Source organism: Poecile atricapillus, chromosome 18 (genome assembly GCF_030490865.1).
Source record: "Poecile atricapillus isolate bPoeAtr1 chromosome 18, bPoeAtr1.hap1, whole genome shotgun sequence".
Taxonomy (NCBI): Eukaryota; Metazoa; Chordata; class Aves; order Passeriformes; family Paridae; genus Poecile; species Poecile atricapillus.
The window spans coordinates 3,950,413-3,966,197 of NC_081266.1; the positions used below are offsets into that span (position 1 = coordinate 3,950,413).

The following is a 15,785-nucleotide window of genomic DNA, read 5'->3' on the forward strand; positions in this document are numbered from 1 at the left end:
AGCAAATAGGTCTCCTGATTCTCAGAGAACTATATCAGCTTCCTAAAAATAATTACTGTCATCTGATATTTTATCCCTGGCTCTCTTCCACGGGCTTAATGAGCAGAGATCTGTGCTTTACCTGCTTCAGAGAAGCGTGATTTGTCTTGCTGGCTGTAACTCAGGACCAGCAGTGATGTTCCAGACTAACTGGAAGGAGGGAGCACAGTCCAGTCAGGTCCCTGGGGACACAATCCCCTCTTTGGTGATGAAGCTGAAGCATCTTCAGGCAGGGGCTGGGCTGGAGGAGCTCACAAGGCCCCTTCTGACCTGAACTCTCCTGTGATGATTTTATTGAGATGGAATAAAAACGCATGTGAGAGCTGAGCCATGGTTGTACTCTGTGACCACCTTAAAGGCCACAGTCAGAGCAAGGTAAAGCAATTGAACACCTTTTCTTTTTGGTCCCAGCTAATAGAATTATTACATGTTTTTCACTGGCACAGAGCATATGTGGGCAGGTAACAGTGACAGGTTAACCTAGAGAATGGTGTAGGCAGCTGCAAGGTTTTTGTGAGTGCTCCAATCAGGAGCCATGAGATCCTCCACAGATCATCACATCACAGCTTGTGACATGGAGCCAGAGATAAACACTCCTGTTTTTCAGCGCTCAGCTTGTGCCTGCCATCCACACATTTTGTAGTCATACTCTTGATTGTGAGTCTGAACCTCTTCTGCTTTCTGTAATTTACTTTTCTTTGTCTACACTGACATTTTTAAGGCTTATTTTCTTCTGAGGAGCATTTAGAGTGCTTACCAGTGTTTTACCTTGCAGAGATTTTAAAAAAAAAAGTATTATAAAAATAATCTAAGCAACATTCACTTTGAGACACAGATAAAGTAATTGACTGGCTGATCTCTGCAGGTATTTAATTCTATGGGTTGAATGTCTCTTGTTCCAGTACAACCCCAGAAATGTTCAGGTTTTTATTTAAGAGCAGGAAATAACTTCAGTGTCTCAGCTTCATTCTTATACTCTGAGACTACTGAGAGCTGTGGGTCACAGTCTGTCACTAAAAAGGTAATTTTCCCTAGTTTTAAATACTTAGCACTTTCATAATGCCTCTTCATCTGATAGCTCTCAAGTACTTAACTGCGACAGGTTTCTAGGCAGGTAATTTGGTTTCTAGGTTACAGGCTAAGTGTAACTGAAAACTGTGACCCTCTCTGTTTAGCTTAACAAAAAAAAAGGTTAGGAGGTGACTTGCTTACAGTCTTCTCATGCAAAAGCATGAGAAGAATATTGCTGGTAGAATAAGGCCTTTTAATCTAGCACAATGGGACACAACTGGAGTCCAATGACTGGAAGATTACATTAGCCTTTAGAAAAGAAATAAAACTCCATCTTAGAGGTTTTCTTCCCTTTTTTTTTTTTTAAGATCTTTTTTAAGGGATTGTGGTTAGAATTTCTTAGGAAGAAAAGCTGTCCTTCCCCATTTAGGCAGAGATTAAACATCCTGCTTAGAGCTGCAGTGAGAGGTGTGACTTAAGACCCCAGCTAAATTGGGACTAAGTCTGAACAGGAGACCTGCAGGTAAAAAGCTAGAGGGAGGTGCCTAAAATAGGATGTGGCTGTAGTGGATGGGGAAGAAGACCTCCATTTGTTTGCCCACAAATTGGTGTCTGGCTCAGTTTGTCAGGGAGTGTCTTGGCTGTGCAGGCAGGACAAGCAGGTTCTCTACAGCTCTCCCAGCTGCTGCTGGAGAAGAGCCTGGTTTTCCCCCAGGTCTTGCACTGTATCAGGTGGCTGAGGTCTCCTGAATCCTCTCCAGCAGCCCTCAAGCTCTGCATTCAGGCTTCTGAACTGAGCTCTGGATTTCTTCTTCAATTTGGACTGAATTGCTGTTCAGGAACCCTTTGGTGAATCCCAGTGGATGTCAGTGACAGCCTAGACACTTGCAGAGTTGTCTCACCCTTCCTGACATTTCACTGCCTTTCTTATGCAGAAGGTCAAATTCAATTATCATAATAATTTACTGGACCTGAAAGTACATGATCCAAGCTGAAGAGGTAAATGGTCACTCTTTTAAGCAGGGGGAAGAAAGGAGATATCTAATTTCTGAAGAGCTTGGTTAGAGAAGTTAAATTTGGCACATTGAACTCTTTGTCTTCATTAGGACCTCTCTTACTGAGGTTGTTCATCCTGGAAAAGAGAAGGCTTCAAGGTGACCTAATTGTGTCATTTCAGTACCTGACAAGAGCCTACAGATTATTTACAAGGGCATGTAGTGACAGGACAAAGGGGAACAGCTTCAGACTGAGAGTAGGTTTAGATTAGATATCAGGAGGAGATTGTTTCCTGTGGGGGTGGTGAGGCTCTGGCACAGGTTACCCAGAGAAGCTGATCCCCCTTTCCCTGGCAGCGCTCAAGGACAGGTTGGGCTCTCAATAGCTTTATTTAGTGAAAGGTTTCTTTGCCCATAGCAGTGGGGTTGGAACTGGCTGACCTTTAAAAGTCCTTTTCAGCCCAAGCTATTCTATAATTTGGTCCCTGTTACTTAGAACTGTGTTTATACAACATATTTCACTATCTTCTTGATAGGAGTTTTGAATAATTATCTGCTTCAGGTGGCATGAGCATCTCTTAGAGTAATATCTGCCCCTAAGGAAGTCTTAAAAATAAAATAAAACAACAGCACTACTCTCCTTCGCAGTGCCACAGAGTTCTCACTAGCCTTTGGCAGGCTGAATTTGCAAGCCTAGCTTGGTTTAAACCAGGAATCTACAGCTCTGTTAGTGAGAGGATGTATTGGGGCTGGCTTTGCCCACTGATGAAATGCAGCAGTCTCCAGGGGGAAATGCAGCAGCTGTTTCATAGCTGCCAGCAGCACCGTGGGGAAAGGGAGGCTTGGAGCAGGCTATTGAAACAGCAGGGGTAATTTAGGTAAGTAGGATGCAATTACCCAGGCTGAATTTGACCAAGATGCATGTTTTGTACCCCTGCTATTAGAAGGGAGGAACAACCAGAAACTTTTAAGCATTTTAGTGTCTCAAGTTAGCTGTACAATGCTTCAGACTGTTGAATCTACAGATGGTGTCCCAGGCTCACCTGCTTTCTTTTGCCCTCAGGCTTCTGGGTCCTGTGAGGAGTGAGGGAGAAAACACTGTCTGTGGTATTTTTTTGATATGTCTTCAAAGCTCTCATTTGGACATCCAAATTAAAAATGGGGAACGATGGTGATTGTAAAGTTTCATTTGTATTCAGAGGTGTTTCAGCAACTCAGCATCCAAATAGGATCCTCTGCTATCAAGTTTTTCAAGCTGGAGGTCATTCTAATTCAACTAATAAAGCAGGTGGGGAGACTGAGCTTGGGAGAAAAAGTGTGGAGGAGAACTCAAGGAGCAAAATTAGGAAACAAAAGTTTTTGAAGATGGGTGAAAATTGCACAAAAAGAACAGCAATCATGAAGTCTTGCTGTTACAGCCAAATTACAGCTGGTGGGATTATTTATAGTCATCCATGCTACAGCAGCATGCTACAGATTCCCCTCTCCACCAAAGCTGTTGCTGCTTCTGGTTTAGCCTTCTGGCAAGAAAGTGAAGAATGAGGTCCTAAAAATGAGCCAGTGAGCCTGGGGGTTGCACTCCAGGGAATGAGAGTGTTGTCCAGCCTGAAGGTAAAGCAAGCTAACTGTCCAAATTAAGGCAGAGTTCTAGATTTTTGGAAATATTTCCTAATGGCTGTGTTGCACTGGCTCTGAGGTAGAAGTTCCTGCTGCTCTGCAGTTAATAGCACATCCATTGTCTTCATGCTCACTGACTGTGCTGGTGTTTCTCTGCTCATGCCTGAGGCTTTAAAAGGTGTGAGCAAATGTCTGGGTGAAAGATCTGTCTGTACTTGTGGAATATGGGTAGCTGTATGTGGGTAGTTTATTACAGATATTCATTTAAGCAGTTTGGATAATGCTTTGTTATAGGGTACATATTAACATGTTATAGGGTACATCTGATTGCTCTTCTGCAGCAAGCACATTCTCTATATAAAATACATAAATTCACTAATAGCCATGCTTTAATTTTTTTTCTGTGTTATCTATGTTCTACCATCATTTAGATGGTATCATCTCCCTTCTCTTTTGCTTTTTTGACTTAATTTTAACTTGTAACTGTGTCTGCTTTCTCCCTAAGGTTCCTTACTTTCATTCCAGCTTGTGCCTGAAAGAATGAGAGGGATTTCCATGCATTTTTTAGCTCTCTTTAATGGAGCTGGCTGCTTTTTGGGAGCTCTCTTTGTTCAGACAGCCCACACAGGCACTCAAGGTAAGAGGATGCTCATGATGGGTGTTCCTGAGCAGTTTTCTAATATTATTGATCTGGAGAATCAGGCAGCAGAATTAAAAGGGATGCCAAAGTTTTATTGATTTGCTCTCACAATTAAGATGGAATTAAGATAGGAAATAGCCTTCCAGCTGTATTCATCCAATTTTAATGAGTCATCTTAGTTTTGATAGTCAGAGTAATTAGAGGATGGCATCTTGCAGGAAGTCCTCCTGTCCAATCTCTCTACTTCTGTTCTGGAAGACTGAAAATAAATTGTCTAGGGAGCACCTTTCTGTGCTCCTGGAGAAGTACACTCCTGTTATTCACACTTCCATGGAAGCCTCTGGCCTCGAGAGCAAGATCTGTGCTTTAAAGAATGGAGAATATTCCTTCCTGTGGAATCAGTGGTTCCCTCTGACTTCAGCCAGTTTTTGGAAGAGTCAGATTCTGTGACAATCCAGTCTCACTGTGGGCTTGCCCTTTGGCAGATGAATGCTGCAATTCCCAGAAACCTTCCTGTTTCAAAGGAGTTATTGCAGATTCAGTTGAGGTGTATTTAGTGGAAGCTCTGGAGTAGTTCCTGGGTTACTGACTTTCAAGATAAGCCAGGAACTTCTTAAAGTCATTTTCTCTTTGCTAATGAATCTTTGTTCAGATTCAGGTTCAGAACAGTCTTGTTTCACAAGTAAATTTAACAAGTAAAGTGCTTGAGTTCTCAAACTGAGGGACAGGGATCCATCCCTTTGTTCACAAATTTGAAATATTCTTGCTTGCTGAAGGAATATTTCTAAAGATGCCACCAACAAGCTCTGGTGGAACTGTCACAGGGAGCTGGCCCCAATGCATGACACCACTGCAATTGCCACGGCTGCAGGATGTTGTAACAGCTCAGGGTTAAAGTTTTGGGCTCTTCTCTTTCCTATGTACAGAATCATGTCATTTAAAAACAAGCAGAAGTGGGTGTCTTGAAAGTGTGACAAGAAATTTTTATTCCTACTCGCAAGATCTGAACAAACAAATGATGCTTTGACACGCAGTCCTGTTTTTAAGTTAAAAATTCAATTAAAATTTTATGACAAGGTATAAAACATCACCTGGAGATGAGTAAAAAGCAGGAATGTTTACACAAATGAATCAGGCAAAGAACTATTAAACACCAAGCTATCCAGTGTGGAGAACTGAGCTCCTTGAATATCCCCCAGTGGAAAATGTTTTTCATTATTGTGAGTTCAGTGTAATATGGGGTAAATGAAACAAACAGTTTAAGACAGACTGTGTTGATGATTTTTTCTTTCCCCTCCAAAGTATGGAAACTATTAATTTTTATGAGATTGAAATACTTGTTAAAACTGACATATTTTACTGCAACTTGACTTTGGAAATAATTAAATAATTGCAAAATAATTAAGCATAATGTCAGCACCAAAATATTTTGCCTGTGTTGTGTCACTGCTATGTAATTAATTTCTTTACAGAGTATTTCTGTACTCTGTGGTAGAGGATACAAATTTTTGCATTTGATTTGCAATTCAGTGGATTTTTGTCTGGTTTTCTATCAAGGTGATTCATCCTTTTTCCGTGAGTCTGTATGAAATCATTTAATTGATTCAAAAAAGCAAACGTTCTTTTCTCGCCAGAAATACTGTTTGAACGGAGATATTGTGAGTTTTTTATCCTGGCTGAGACCAAAAAGGCTGAACTCTAAATTCTCCACAGACTGCAGTTGCCACATCCTAACCCCTTTCACTCAGGATTCTTGTGCAAACTGAAAAGTTTCCTGTCTTAAATATTCCTCACTCTTAGAAAGTTGGGTGGCAAACTTCTCAGCTTAGCTTTTCTTTATTTCTTTTTCCCAAGCTGTAACTTATGTCTTTGTTTAACTTTGTCAGACCTGCTGTTCCTGTAGGTGGGATTTGACTGCACCATTATCCTGAGCAGAAGTCACTCTGAAATTTCCAAGGGAATCAGTGACAGTCTGTATTCAGATGAAGGTGCTGTAATGGGAATGACTACTGCTAAGCAGCAAATGTCCTCTGCAAAACCTGAAAAGCTTCAGGGAAAATAAAGTGAAAAATGCTTGGTGATTGCTCTGTTGCTTTAGCTAGAAGAGTGTTAGAGATTACTTGCCCTATTAATATGTAAACAACATATTAGTGGGCTCTCACTTTTTATTTTTATTTTTATTTATTTTTATTTTTAAAAATAATTGGGATCTCGCTGGGTATCTCTTTCCCTCTGTTCCTTGCTTGAATAAGATGAATAATTCCAAGTTACCACAATTCACTCAATTCACAGCTTGCAAATGATGCTGATATTCCTGTAAGCTCATTTGTGTTATATCACTGCCCTGCTCGTGCCAGCCTGTTCTCCTGCTGACTCCTAAGTCAGAGTAGGTTTAGGATCAGACTTTTGTAGGTGGGGATACACTATAGCAAAACAAAAAATGCATTTTAGGCTCAGTTTTGGTTTTCTCCTAATTTGGTAGGAAATGTTATGCATACTTTTTTTTTGTTCCATCTGTGTTTCTTCCAACTGTGCTTCTTACAGTGGACTTTGATGCTCATAACAATCAGAAAAATAATATTTTTCAAAATTTATTAAAACCTAGTGGTTGCCTAATGAACCCCTTAAAGATGGTTGCTGTAAGGAACAAATTTGTGGCCTCTCAAGTCAAATTAGAGTCCAATGACACAAATTAAGCTTTTTTTAAATTTTTTTATTTTTTTTTTTTAGATCTGTTTAAAGAGCTTGTAAATATTCAGTGCCTGGACAATTTATGAAACTGGGAGTAAAGCAAACCAACCAGAATTCTTTTTTTTTTTTTTTTTTTCCTTCCTTAAAAAAAGGCTCAGATAATTTCCTAATTTATTTATATTGGAAGAGCAAGTCCTTTCTCTTTTGCTGCAAAGATAGTCTCTTGATAGATGAAATGGTTCTGTAAGATTTAACAAGGCTTAGTGAGTGACTCTTGGGCTATGAATGTTTTTGTCTTGTCCCATGATTCTTGTTTCACTAAAACCTGAGCCAAGACTATTTCTGGTTCTCCCATCTCTGAGCAGTGAGCCCATGTTTTCCATGTTCCTGCACTGAAGTAGATCCTCCACTGAGGATTTTGAAGTGTTGAAGCACAGAGGGTGTTGACAAAATTTAAACGTTTTTATATCCTACTTTATGTCGCTCGTTTAGAATTTTATTTGGGTTTTTATTGGCAAAGTTGATCAGATATCAGTCACAGTCAAAGCTGCATTAATCATTTTTAACGCATCTATGGAGGATGGTGTGAATATGATAAAATAAGACTTTTTTTAAAAAATCTGACGAGTGCAAACAGATGATGGGTGACAGTGATATTTTCAGTACAAGCTGGGAAACTGCTTTCTTTTGGATCTCTTACCTCTCCTAACATTTTAACGGAAGAAGATGCAAGACAAAACCTGTCCTCTTATGCCAATCATTTCAGAATATATTTCTCCAAAAATATTAATATAAATATGAAAGAAGGAAATAAAAATAAAAGGTCAGAGGAAGGAAACTGTCCCAGACACAGTTTTCCTGCTTGTATTTAGAGAATCGCTAGGGGGGTTGTGATTTGAGTTTGGGTTTTTTTTAATTTTGTTTTAGGTAGGGTTTTTTGGTTCTTTTTATCATTTTAGTCTTGTGTGATTCTAAATACCAAAGATGATAAAGCTAAAGGATATTTCTTGCAGTCCAGATGGTGGTGGCCACTGGTGCCTACTTAGCTAATAGGGATTAGAGGCAGAGTGAGACTTTAATTTGGATATGATTAAACACTGAATATATGCCCACTAAGTTGATGAAATGAAGGAAGGCATTACAAACCTTTTTTTTTTTAAATAAGAATTAATTTTTCTCTACAATCACAGCATAAGTTGCAGAATAGCTGCAAAAATGCAGGAATGGTACAGGATAGAGTAACTCCTGGCATGTGACTTTCTTGTTCTTTCTTCAAGGTTTCCCTCATAATAAAATAGGACGGTGTTATTCAGTGAAAAATCCCTGTGCAACTTCCCCTTGAGCCCTCTGAGGGTGCCACCACAGCAGCAGATTTGCTGTGTGTGCTAATATTTGTCAAAGACTGGCCCTTTTCAGGTTTTGTTCAATGGCTGGAGTTGCCAGCAGCTCCTTGCTGTCAGTCACCCACCAGAAACAGCCCAGGAAAGTTTTTGTCCTTAAAGCTGTCCTAATCTCTGCTTCACCTCCAGCTCTGCCTGTTTTGGTAGGATCTGTTGTTTCCTCTTGGTATTGTAAATTATTCCTTCTTCTTGAACTGAGTAATTTTGATGCAAAATTGATAAGACTCCAAAATATCAGTGTAAGTTTCCCAGGTACTTCTTTTCCATGACTATAGAGCAGACATGAGGAACCAACTCTGCCTAGGCTTCATTTTCTAACTTGTTCTAAATTTGCCATAAAATACATAACCAATCCTCCTCTAACCAGCAGAGAAAGTCTATTTAAAATAATGCACCTAAAGGAAACTTCTGTTTCTTTGTGGTGATTCATGCTGCTAAGTGTTTCTATTGTTGGAATAAAAATGGAAATCAGGAGCTTGTTGAGGAAAGTTAATTCCCAGTGAGTGAATTATCTGTGTGACAAACCAACCTTGTAATTGCCACTTCTGTTGGCAATCTCCACAGAAAAGTAAAGGATGCACAGAGCCCAAAGGCAGTATCTTTTGGGGAAAAGTGAATAGTTAGCATGTTGCATGCTGAGGCAAGGATGGGAAAGTGCTGGACTTTTGGAATCACAGCAGTGCCCAATTCCAGCAAAACCAAAAAACTGGCCCAGGGAGTCCCTGAAGTTCATGGCTGAGAGCAATATCCTGAGAGAATGAACCCCAAAGGCAGTCAGTGGAGGGTGCTGGAGTCTGCAGACAGCTTGTGGGAGGTGTTAGTGGGGTCAGGGGTGAGAGCATCTAAAGGGAGTTTTGGTGCCTGAAACACGTGGGTGAAGTTTCAGCACTGTTGACTCTTCTCTCAAGACTTCCTGCAACCACAGGGGAGGATTCTCTGTCAAGTGAGTATAAGTAGATGTAAATGTAGTCCAGGTTTATCCCCTGTTTCATGAGGGGAAAACAAAAATTAAAAGGAAAAGTAATGAAAGGAAAAAGAGTGAGAAGTAATTTTTTTTTGGCTGAAAGTAGGAAATGGTCGTATTAATTTTTGCTGCATCCACTGATGAAAATGGAAGGATATAGTCTGGATACCCTTAGGACTGCTGCCATCCTTGTCCCTCTGTAGAGGAAAACCTACCCCTGACAAACTTTGTCCCTCTCTGAGAGGAAAAGGAAGCCTCGATCCTACATCTTGCTTTGGACAGAGCAGCAAACTTGAGAGAAAAAGTGTGGCAGCTGGGGCCTCACCATACCCTGTCTGATTTTGTCCCTGCCTGTGCTGTTGATCCTTTGGGTCCTCCAAAGGCTCTCTGTCATTATCCTGGCCTCACTGTTTAAACACCAACTCCTAAAAGAAGCAGGGAGGAGACAGAGCAAGGATCTTTGACCCAGGCCATGGAGGAGGCCCATGGTGAAGTGGGAGTAGAATCCAGATCTGCTTGCCAGACTGCCATCCCACCCTCACAGAACCAACCAACCCCAGTTTCAGTGCTTTTTTCTGGTGCCTTTACCAGTGGTAAGACAGAGAATGGTGCAAATGGACCTTTGAAACACAGAAGCCATAAAATTGTTTTTATTAACTTTTTCATTATATTTTTTTCTGTTCAGGTTGCACTGTAAATGCCATTCCATTAGGATGCTCCTGTGGTTAGCCCAGCCAAGGTGGATAACCTGGCAGACAGTGTGAACTCTGCTTTGACAAGCTGCAGTACAGACCCCCGTGCATGATTTCCCTTTCATCACATCCACGTGCTCTGTCTCTGCTTTCTAGTGGCCCCTGGAGGATGCAGATTGAAAAAATACCTGATTGTGAATGATGACAGTAAAAGTTTATAAGCTACTAAAATGAAGTTACAGCACCTAGGAGCTCAGTCAGCTTTACAGTGTTAGATGATAGGTTTTTAAACCTGGCTCTGAGATAAGGCTACAAAAGGAAGGGAGCAGGCAGAAGTGTGGTGGGTGCTGCTCTGTGACAAGCAAAAAGAGTAACATGGGCTGGAGAGAACTGTGGAGGACCTTAGGAAAAACTGATGGCAGTTGTTCTGTCAGTCCCAGGAGAGCTAAAGGCAACAGCTCTGAAAAGAAATGTGTTTATAGCTCTAAGATGTAGAGAAAAATGTAAATATATGAATGTGTGTTTGGCAGGATGTAATCCCTTGGCTGGTGTCTCTCCTGTGCTGTGGAACTGCTCTTTGTCTCTAATTAGAGAAATGTGAACAATCTAAGGATGACAATCAGTGTGTAAAAGTGGCATTAGGGGCCAAAAAATCTGTTAAGGCCATCAGGATTTTACAATACAGCTGTGGTAAGAAGGCTGGTTATCCTTCTTTCCCCATTAGCTCACCCAAGGGGTGAAGAGCCACACTGTTTACATGGGCAGGATTTGATACCAGACTTTGATGAAGCAGAGAAAGGTGGCTTTGGGCACACTGATGCTGGCATAGTTCAGATCAGGGCTATGCTTTTAATCTAAATCTCCTAATAATCTCTGATTTACATCACAGAATGGTCTTGGAGCGTGAAAACAACTGAATTCTTTTTAGAGAGGACTAAACAAGAAAAAAAAATAAGCTCATGACTGATATGTTCCAGCTGTTAATGGGAAGTGCTCTGATGTGAAACCCCCTGGGCTGTGGAGAGTGTGGACATCACATTCTCAGCACCAGCTGTTTCACACTCTGCATTTCTTCATTAATTGCTAATGAAGACAGTCTATCTGCCTTCTTCAAAGGCACTAAATATCCTGGATTCCCAAATCATGTACATGGTCATTACAGCACTGCTTAGGTCTCTGATATTCTGTAACTTCTGGATATTCTGGAACTTTTTTTTTTTCACCTTGGTTTGATGTGGTTTTGCTGAAGTTGATTATGGCATTTCAGGTACTGATTGTGTTCAGTTGCAGACTGATTGGGGCTTTATTATTATTTTTAACTATTTTGATTTCTTTGATGGTTAATTGTCACCTGAGCTTGTTTGCAGGCTGGTTGCAGTGAACAGTGCTGAAAGCAATGCAGCCACAAACTGAAGAGTGCACAGGAATACACAGGGAAGTCTCTGTGGGCATGTAGGTGTTCTGTTCTCTGCTAAATGAAGTGCCAAAATGGCCCAGACTCTATTGCCAAAAGCCTTGGTTGGAAAAGGTCTGATCTGTGTAAATAAACACTAAATGAAAGAAAAGGACAACTTACAGGCTCATGGCTAAAGGCAGCTGTAAAGAAAGGCAAAATAAAATGTCAGATGGTATCTTAGTATTGGAGCACCATCCAAGGCTCTGAGTGAATGCTTTTAATATTTTGAGTTTTAAAAATATTTTTTTTAATTGTTTATATGAAAAAGAGACTCTTCAAAGCATGAGAGATACAAGAAAGGATTTCTACAGCCCACCTTAATTCTAGCTCTTCCTAAAATTTTCACAGTTGACTTTGATTTAGCACAGGGCAGTTCAGATGGAAGATGGTCCAGTCTTTACAGCAGTAGCTGTGCAGGATTAAGTTTTCCAGTGCACTTCAGATTTATTAGGGAAGTTCTGTAGTTTCTTTAGATATCTACTGCCTGTCTGCAGAGCAAGAGTGGGCTTAAAAACCCCCAAGGATGTTGTGAGAATGAAATCTGTATCAACAGGTCAGAGAAGCTGCAGGGAATTGTGTCTCACTCTGAGTTATCTTCGTGTCTTCCACATGAGCCACGTCTCGTGCTGCAAGGCAAACTAATTCTGCTGCAAATGTCTGCTCCACCAGGCAACTGGTTCCCACACTTGCTGCATGAAGGGAAATTGGAGAGATTCTTCTTCTTCTTGGCTTCCTTAATGATGGTGAACACCCTGGGGTTCTGGACCATTGCACACAGGTACGTGTGAGGAAATGAAAACATGATGTTTCATTTGTAGGTGCAGGTAGAAATTCTTGTAAAACCTGTGGACTAGAGTGCAATAAAGAATTGGTAGCAGTAGATGATATGTGGAGAGAGATTTCACAGCAGAAATAGCTAAAAAGAGCTAAAACAAACTGATGTCATTAAAACCTTAAATAGTTAAGGGGTCTTATTAATATTAAAAAAAAACTCTAAAGAAAGAAGAGCATCGTATTCCTTCTAGAAGGGTGTAAATACTTTGGCATGGAGTTTAGATGGGCACACAAAGCTGTAGTGGCCATGGAGCTGACCTCCACTGCCCCTGCTTTTGTACCCATTTGTAGAAAGCCTTGCTGCTGTCCCAGTGAGCTGTGTGGGGCAGAGGGGTGCTGAGACAGCAGCAGCTGCAGCAGAACAGCCCCCAAATATTTTCTGATACTCTACTGAGCATGGGAGGAAAGAAACTTCCTGCTGGAGACAAGAGAATTTCTCAGCCCACTCACAAGAAGCAATTTTTATGCCACCTATAAAGCCCAGGTTTAATCCCTATATTTTGCCTGTAAAATGCAAGGAACTCACAACTCCAGGACATGGAATCCCAGTGAATTTTCTATTGACAGCACTACAAGTAACCCTTGGAGTCAAGAAGAGGGAGGGATGGGTCAAGTGAAAGTGGGTCTTGGGATTGGGAGGCAGCTCTGTGGAAATCCTTCACAACCTTGATGAGGCAGGGATGTGATGAGAGCAACAGGAAACTTCCAAGGGTGGTGCACTCATAGAACTCTTGACAAAACAAATTTATTTTCTATTACATATAGCACCATCTTTGCAGCACCTAAGTTTAGTATCTTGTTGGTTATTCCAATATGATTCTGTTCTCTTAGATGTGAACTGGATCACAACTAAAAACATTTCTCCTGAGTGTACTTTTTAGTCCTCATATAGGATTTTATTCTTCTGTAAATTGAAATTCTCATTTGTAACATTTACTGTTGAAAATGAAAAGATTTTAGTTGTCAAAATGTTACCATAAAATGGGTTTAAACTAAAAAAAAAAAAAAAATTCACACCACAGCTTAACATTTTTATTAAGGAATCTGTTGACCTCTAATTTTCATAAAAATAGAAAAGCAAATATTTAAAAAAGTTTATTTCAAATCAGCATTTCACTTCAGAACCAAGGTGCTTTATCTTTCAATAATACAAGTTTTGACTTACTAGAAAGACGTTATTTTGAAATCAACTGTAATTTGTTTCATTTTTTGATGAATAAGAATTCTCTAAGTGGGGAGGGAAAAAGTGAGGACTATTCAGATAAACATTGATTTAGGCGGGGGAGAAAACAGTCTTTAAAACTTGGAATAAGAAAAAATACAATAAAATTTCTCTGAGGGGAAAAAAGCATGTTAATTATTAGAATTTTTTTTAAAGGACACAGTACAGGTATCATTAACATCTGCACCCAGTTTGATTCTTCTCATCCTGAAATTCTGAAAGGTCCTAGGAAAATCTGTATTTGCATTTTCCTACTTTTTTAGCTGTCTTGAAATCCAGGATTCAGAAAGCACTACAACTTCAAAAGTATTGTGTATAAACAGTGGGTTTATCCCTTAAAGGATGATTATTTTGTTGTTTTCTTTCTGTATCATCTCCCCCAGATACAACAATCTGCATGAGGATTGCACCAATGAATTCAGAAGAATTCTTCCTGGAGAAAAACTCTTGAAGCATGAAAAAGCCATCAAGCATTATAATGCTGTCCTGGAAAGTTCTCCCATTTTGTCTCCTGTGGAGAAAACCTGATAAAATTTCACCCTCATTTGACTAAATTTTGATTTTTTTTATCCACCAGCTGTCTAATGATAAATTACCCAGCACACTTAAGTGGAGCTATGTCCTGGTATCCATGAATTATCTGCTGAATAATAATGTTATTTATAAGTTGACAAAATAGCATTCTTCATAGGATTTGGCCTTGAAGGAGGCTGCACTGTCATAATTCACACTGAGGCCAAGGAGAGCTCACTGCTTGCCACAGCTGGCAGAGAGAGGCTTTTAATCTTAATATGGAAATAGGTATCCACATATATTTGTACTTAGGAGTGGTCAAAAGTTAATAAACCTGCAGACATTTGCTTAGAAAATGACTTTGTGGTAGTATAATTTACAAGTGATTTTGCAATCTGGAATTAGCTGTTGATATCTGCAGTGCTGGGAGCTTTGTGAGCAGCTCTTGGCTCTTGCTGATCTCCTCCCCAGCCTCCAGCCAGGTGCTGCAAGGTCCTGTCAGTGAAATGGACACAAACATATCCACCCTCTTGGCAAATTGCCCTGAGATCTACCAAAAACACGCTGGAAGGAAGATAACAGGCATCAGTCCCTGAGATTTGCCTTTCCAAAAAGATAATATAAAGGAAATTGCTAACAGGACAAGGGGAGACTGGAATATATTAACATCAAAATTACTAATTGCAGCCCATCTGAAGAGGGGTGAAGGGAATTAAGAGAAGATTGGGAAAGGGTAGATGCAGCTGGAGGTGGGGGGAAATAATTATTAGTATTTCCAGTTTAAAGATCTAGACAGTGTTAAGCACTCCCAAACTTGTCTGATTTTATTATTGTAAGAGATGATAATCTAACCCTTAACATTTCTTTTTAGAAGACTTTGAGACCTATGAGAGAAGTGGGGTCTTTATGTGATAAGGAAACATATTGAACCCAAAAAAATTAAAGAAGCACCTTGATATCAAGATGTTCAAAGAGGAGGGGTGGTTAAATCAGAATGCTTGCTAAATATGAGGAATGATCTACCACAGCACAAGCTACATTAAAATGATGTAATCTACTGAAGTGACACAGTTTGTGAGCTGAAACTGTGCAAGAACTGGGAAAGAAAATCTCTTCTGCACCATTAACCACACTTAATGCCCTAACTTTAGCTTGGGCATTGTGGAGTGGGAGAAAAATATAATGAATATCCCCTCTCCCAGCAAGGGACAGGCTATTTCTCCAAAAGTGGCTGCATGAGCTGGGATGGAGCTGGGGCTGTAAGAGGAGAGGCAGCAAAAGGCTGAAGGATCCTCTCCTCAGAGGGCACTGGAAATTGTGAGACAGGCTAATTTCTACATATTTGAGTAAATTTATCCATGACACCTGGCAGTTATTTGCTTGCAAGTTATGATTTTCTAAATCGTATTTGTACTGCAATAGACTCAGGTTTAAGCCATGAAAGCTCTTTGTTTCTTTCCTGAGAAATTATTGGATACTTAACCTTTGTCCTTGTAGAAGAGCTGCAGAAATGATGGTTGGAGTCTGCTTGACAGAGGGATGTGATTTCTTTCAATGCATTTTTGAGAGTTGTACACAAAAGGAGAATGGAAGGGTAAAATTTAAATTTTGTGCAGATGAATATGATTGGGCTGTTGATGTTTTTATTAACTAATGATAATTTTTTTAATTTTTTTTTTTTTAACTGCAAATGTAACAGTGGTTTGGAACC

At 40.0% G+C, this 15,785-nt stretch overlaps 1 protein-coding gene across 1 annotated transcript in view; it reads left to right on the top strand.

Annotated features, from left to right (window-relative positions):
- Positions 1-14,089, top strand: part of SLC15A5 (solute carrier family 15 member 5) — a 30,258-nt gene extending 16,169 nt beyond the window's left edge. Inside the window, exons 7-9 of the mRNA XM_058852791.1 lie at positions 4,168-4,299; positions 12,175-12,283; positions 13,945-14,089. Of these exons, the coding sequence (XP_058708774.1) occupies positions 4,168-4,299; positions 12,175-12,283; positions 13,945-14,089 (386 nt within the window). The remainder of the gene's footprint in view (positions 1-4,167; positions 4,300-12,174; positions 12,284-13,944) is intronic.
- Positions 14,090-15,785: the final 1,696 nt, after the last annotated feature.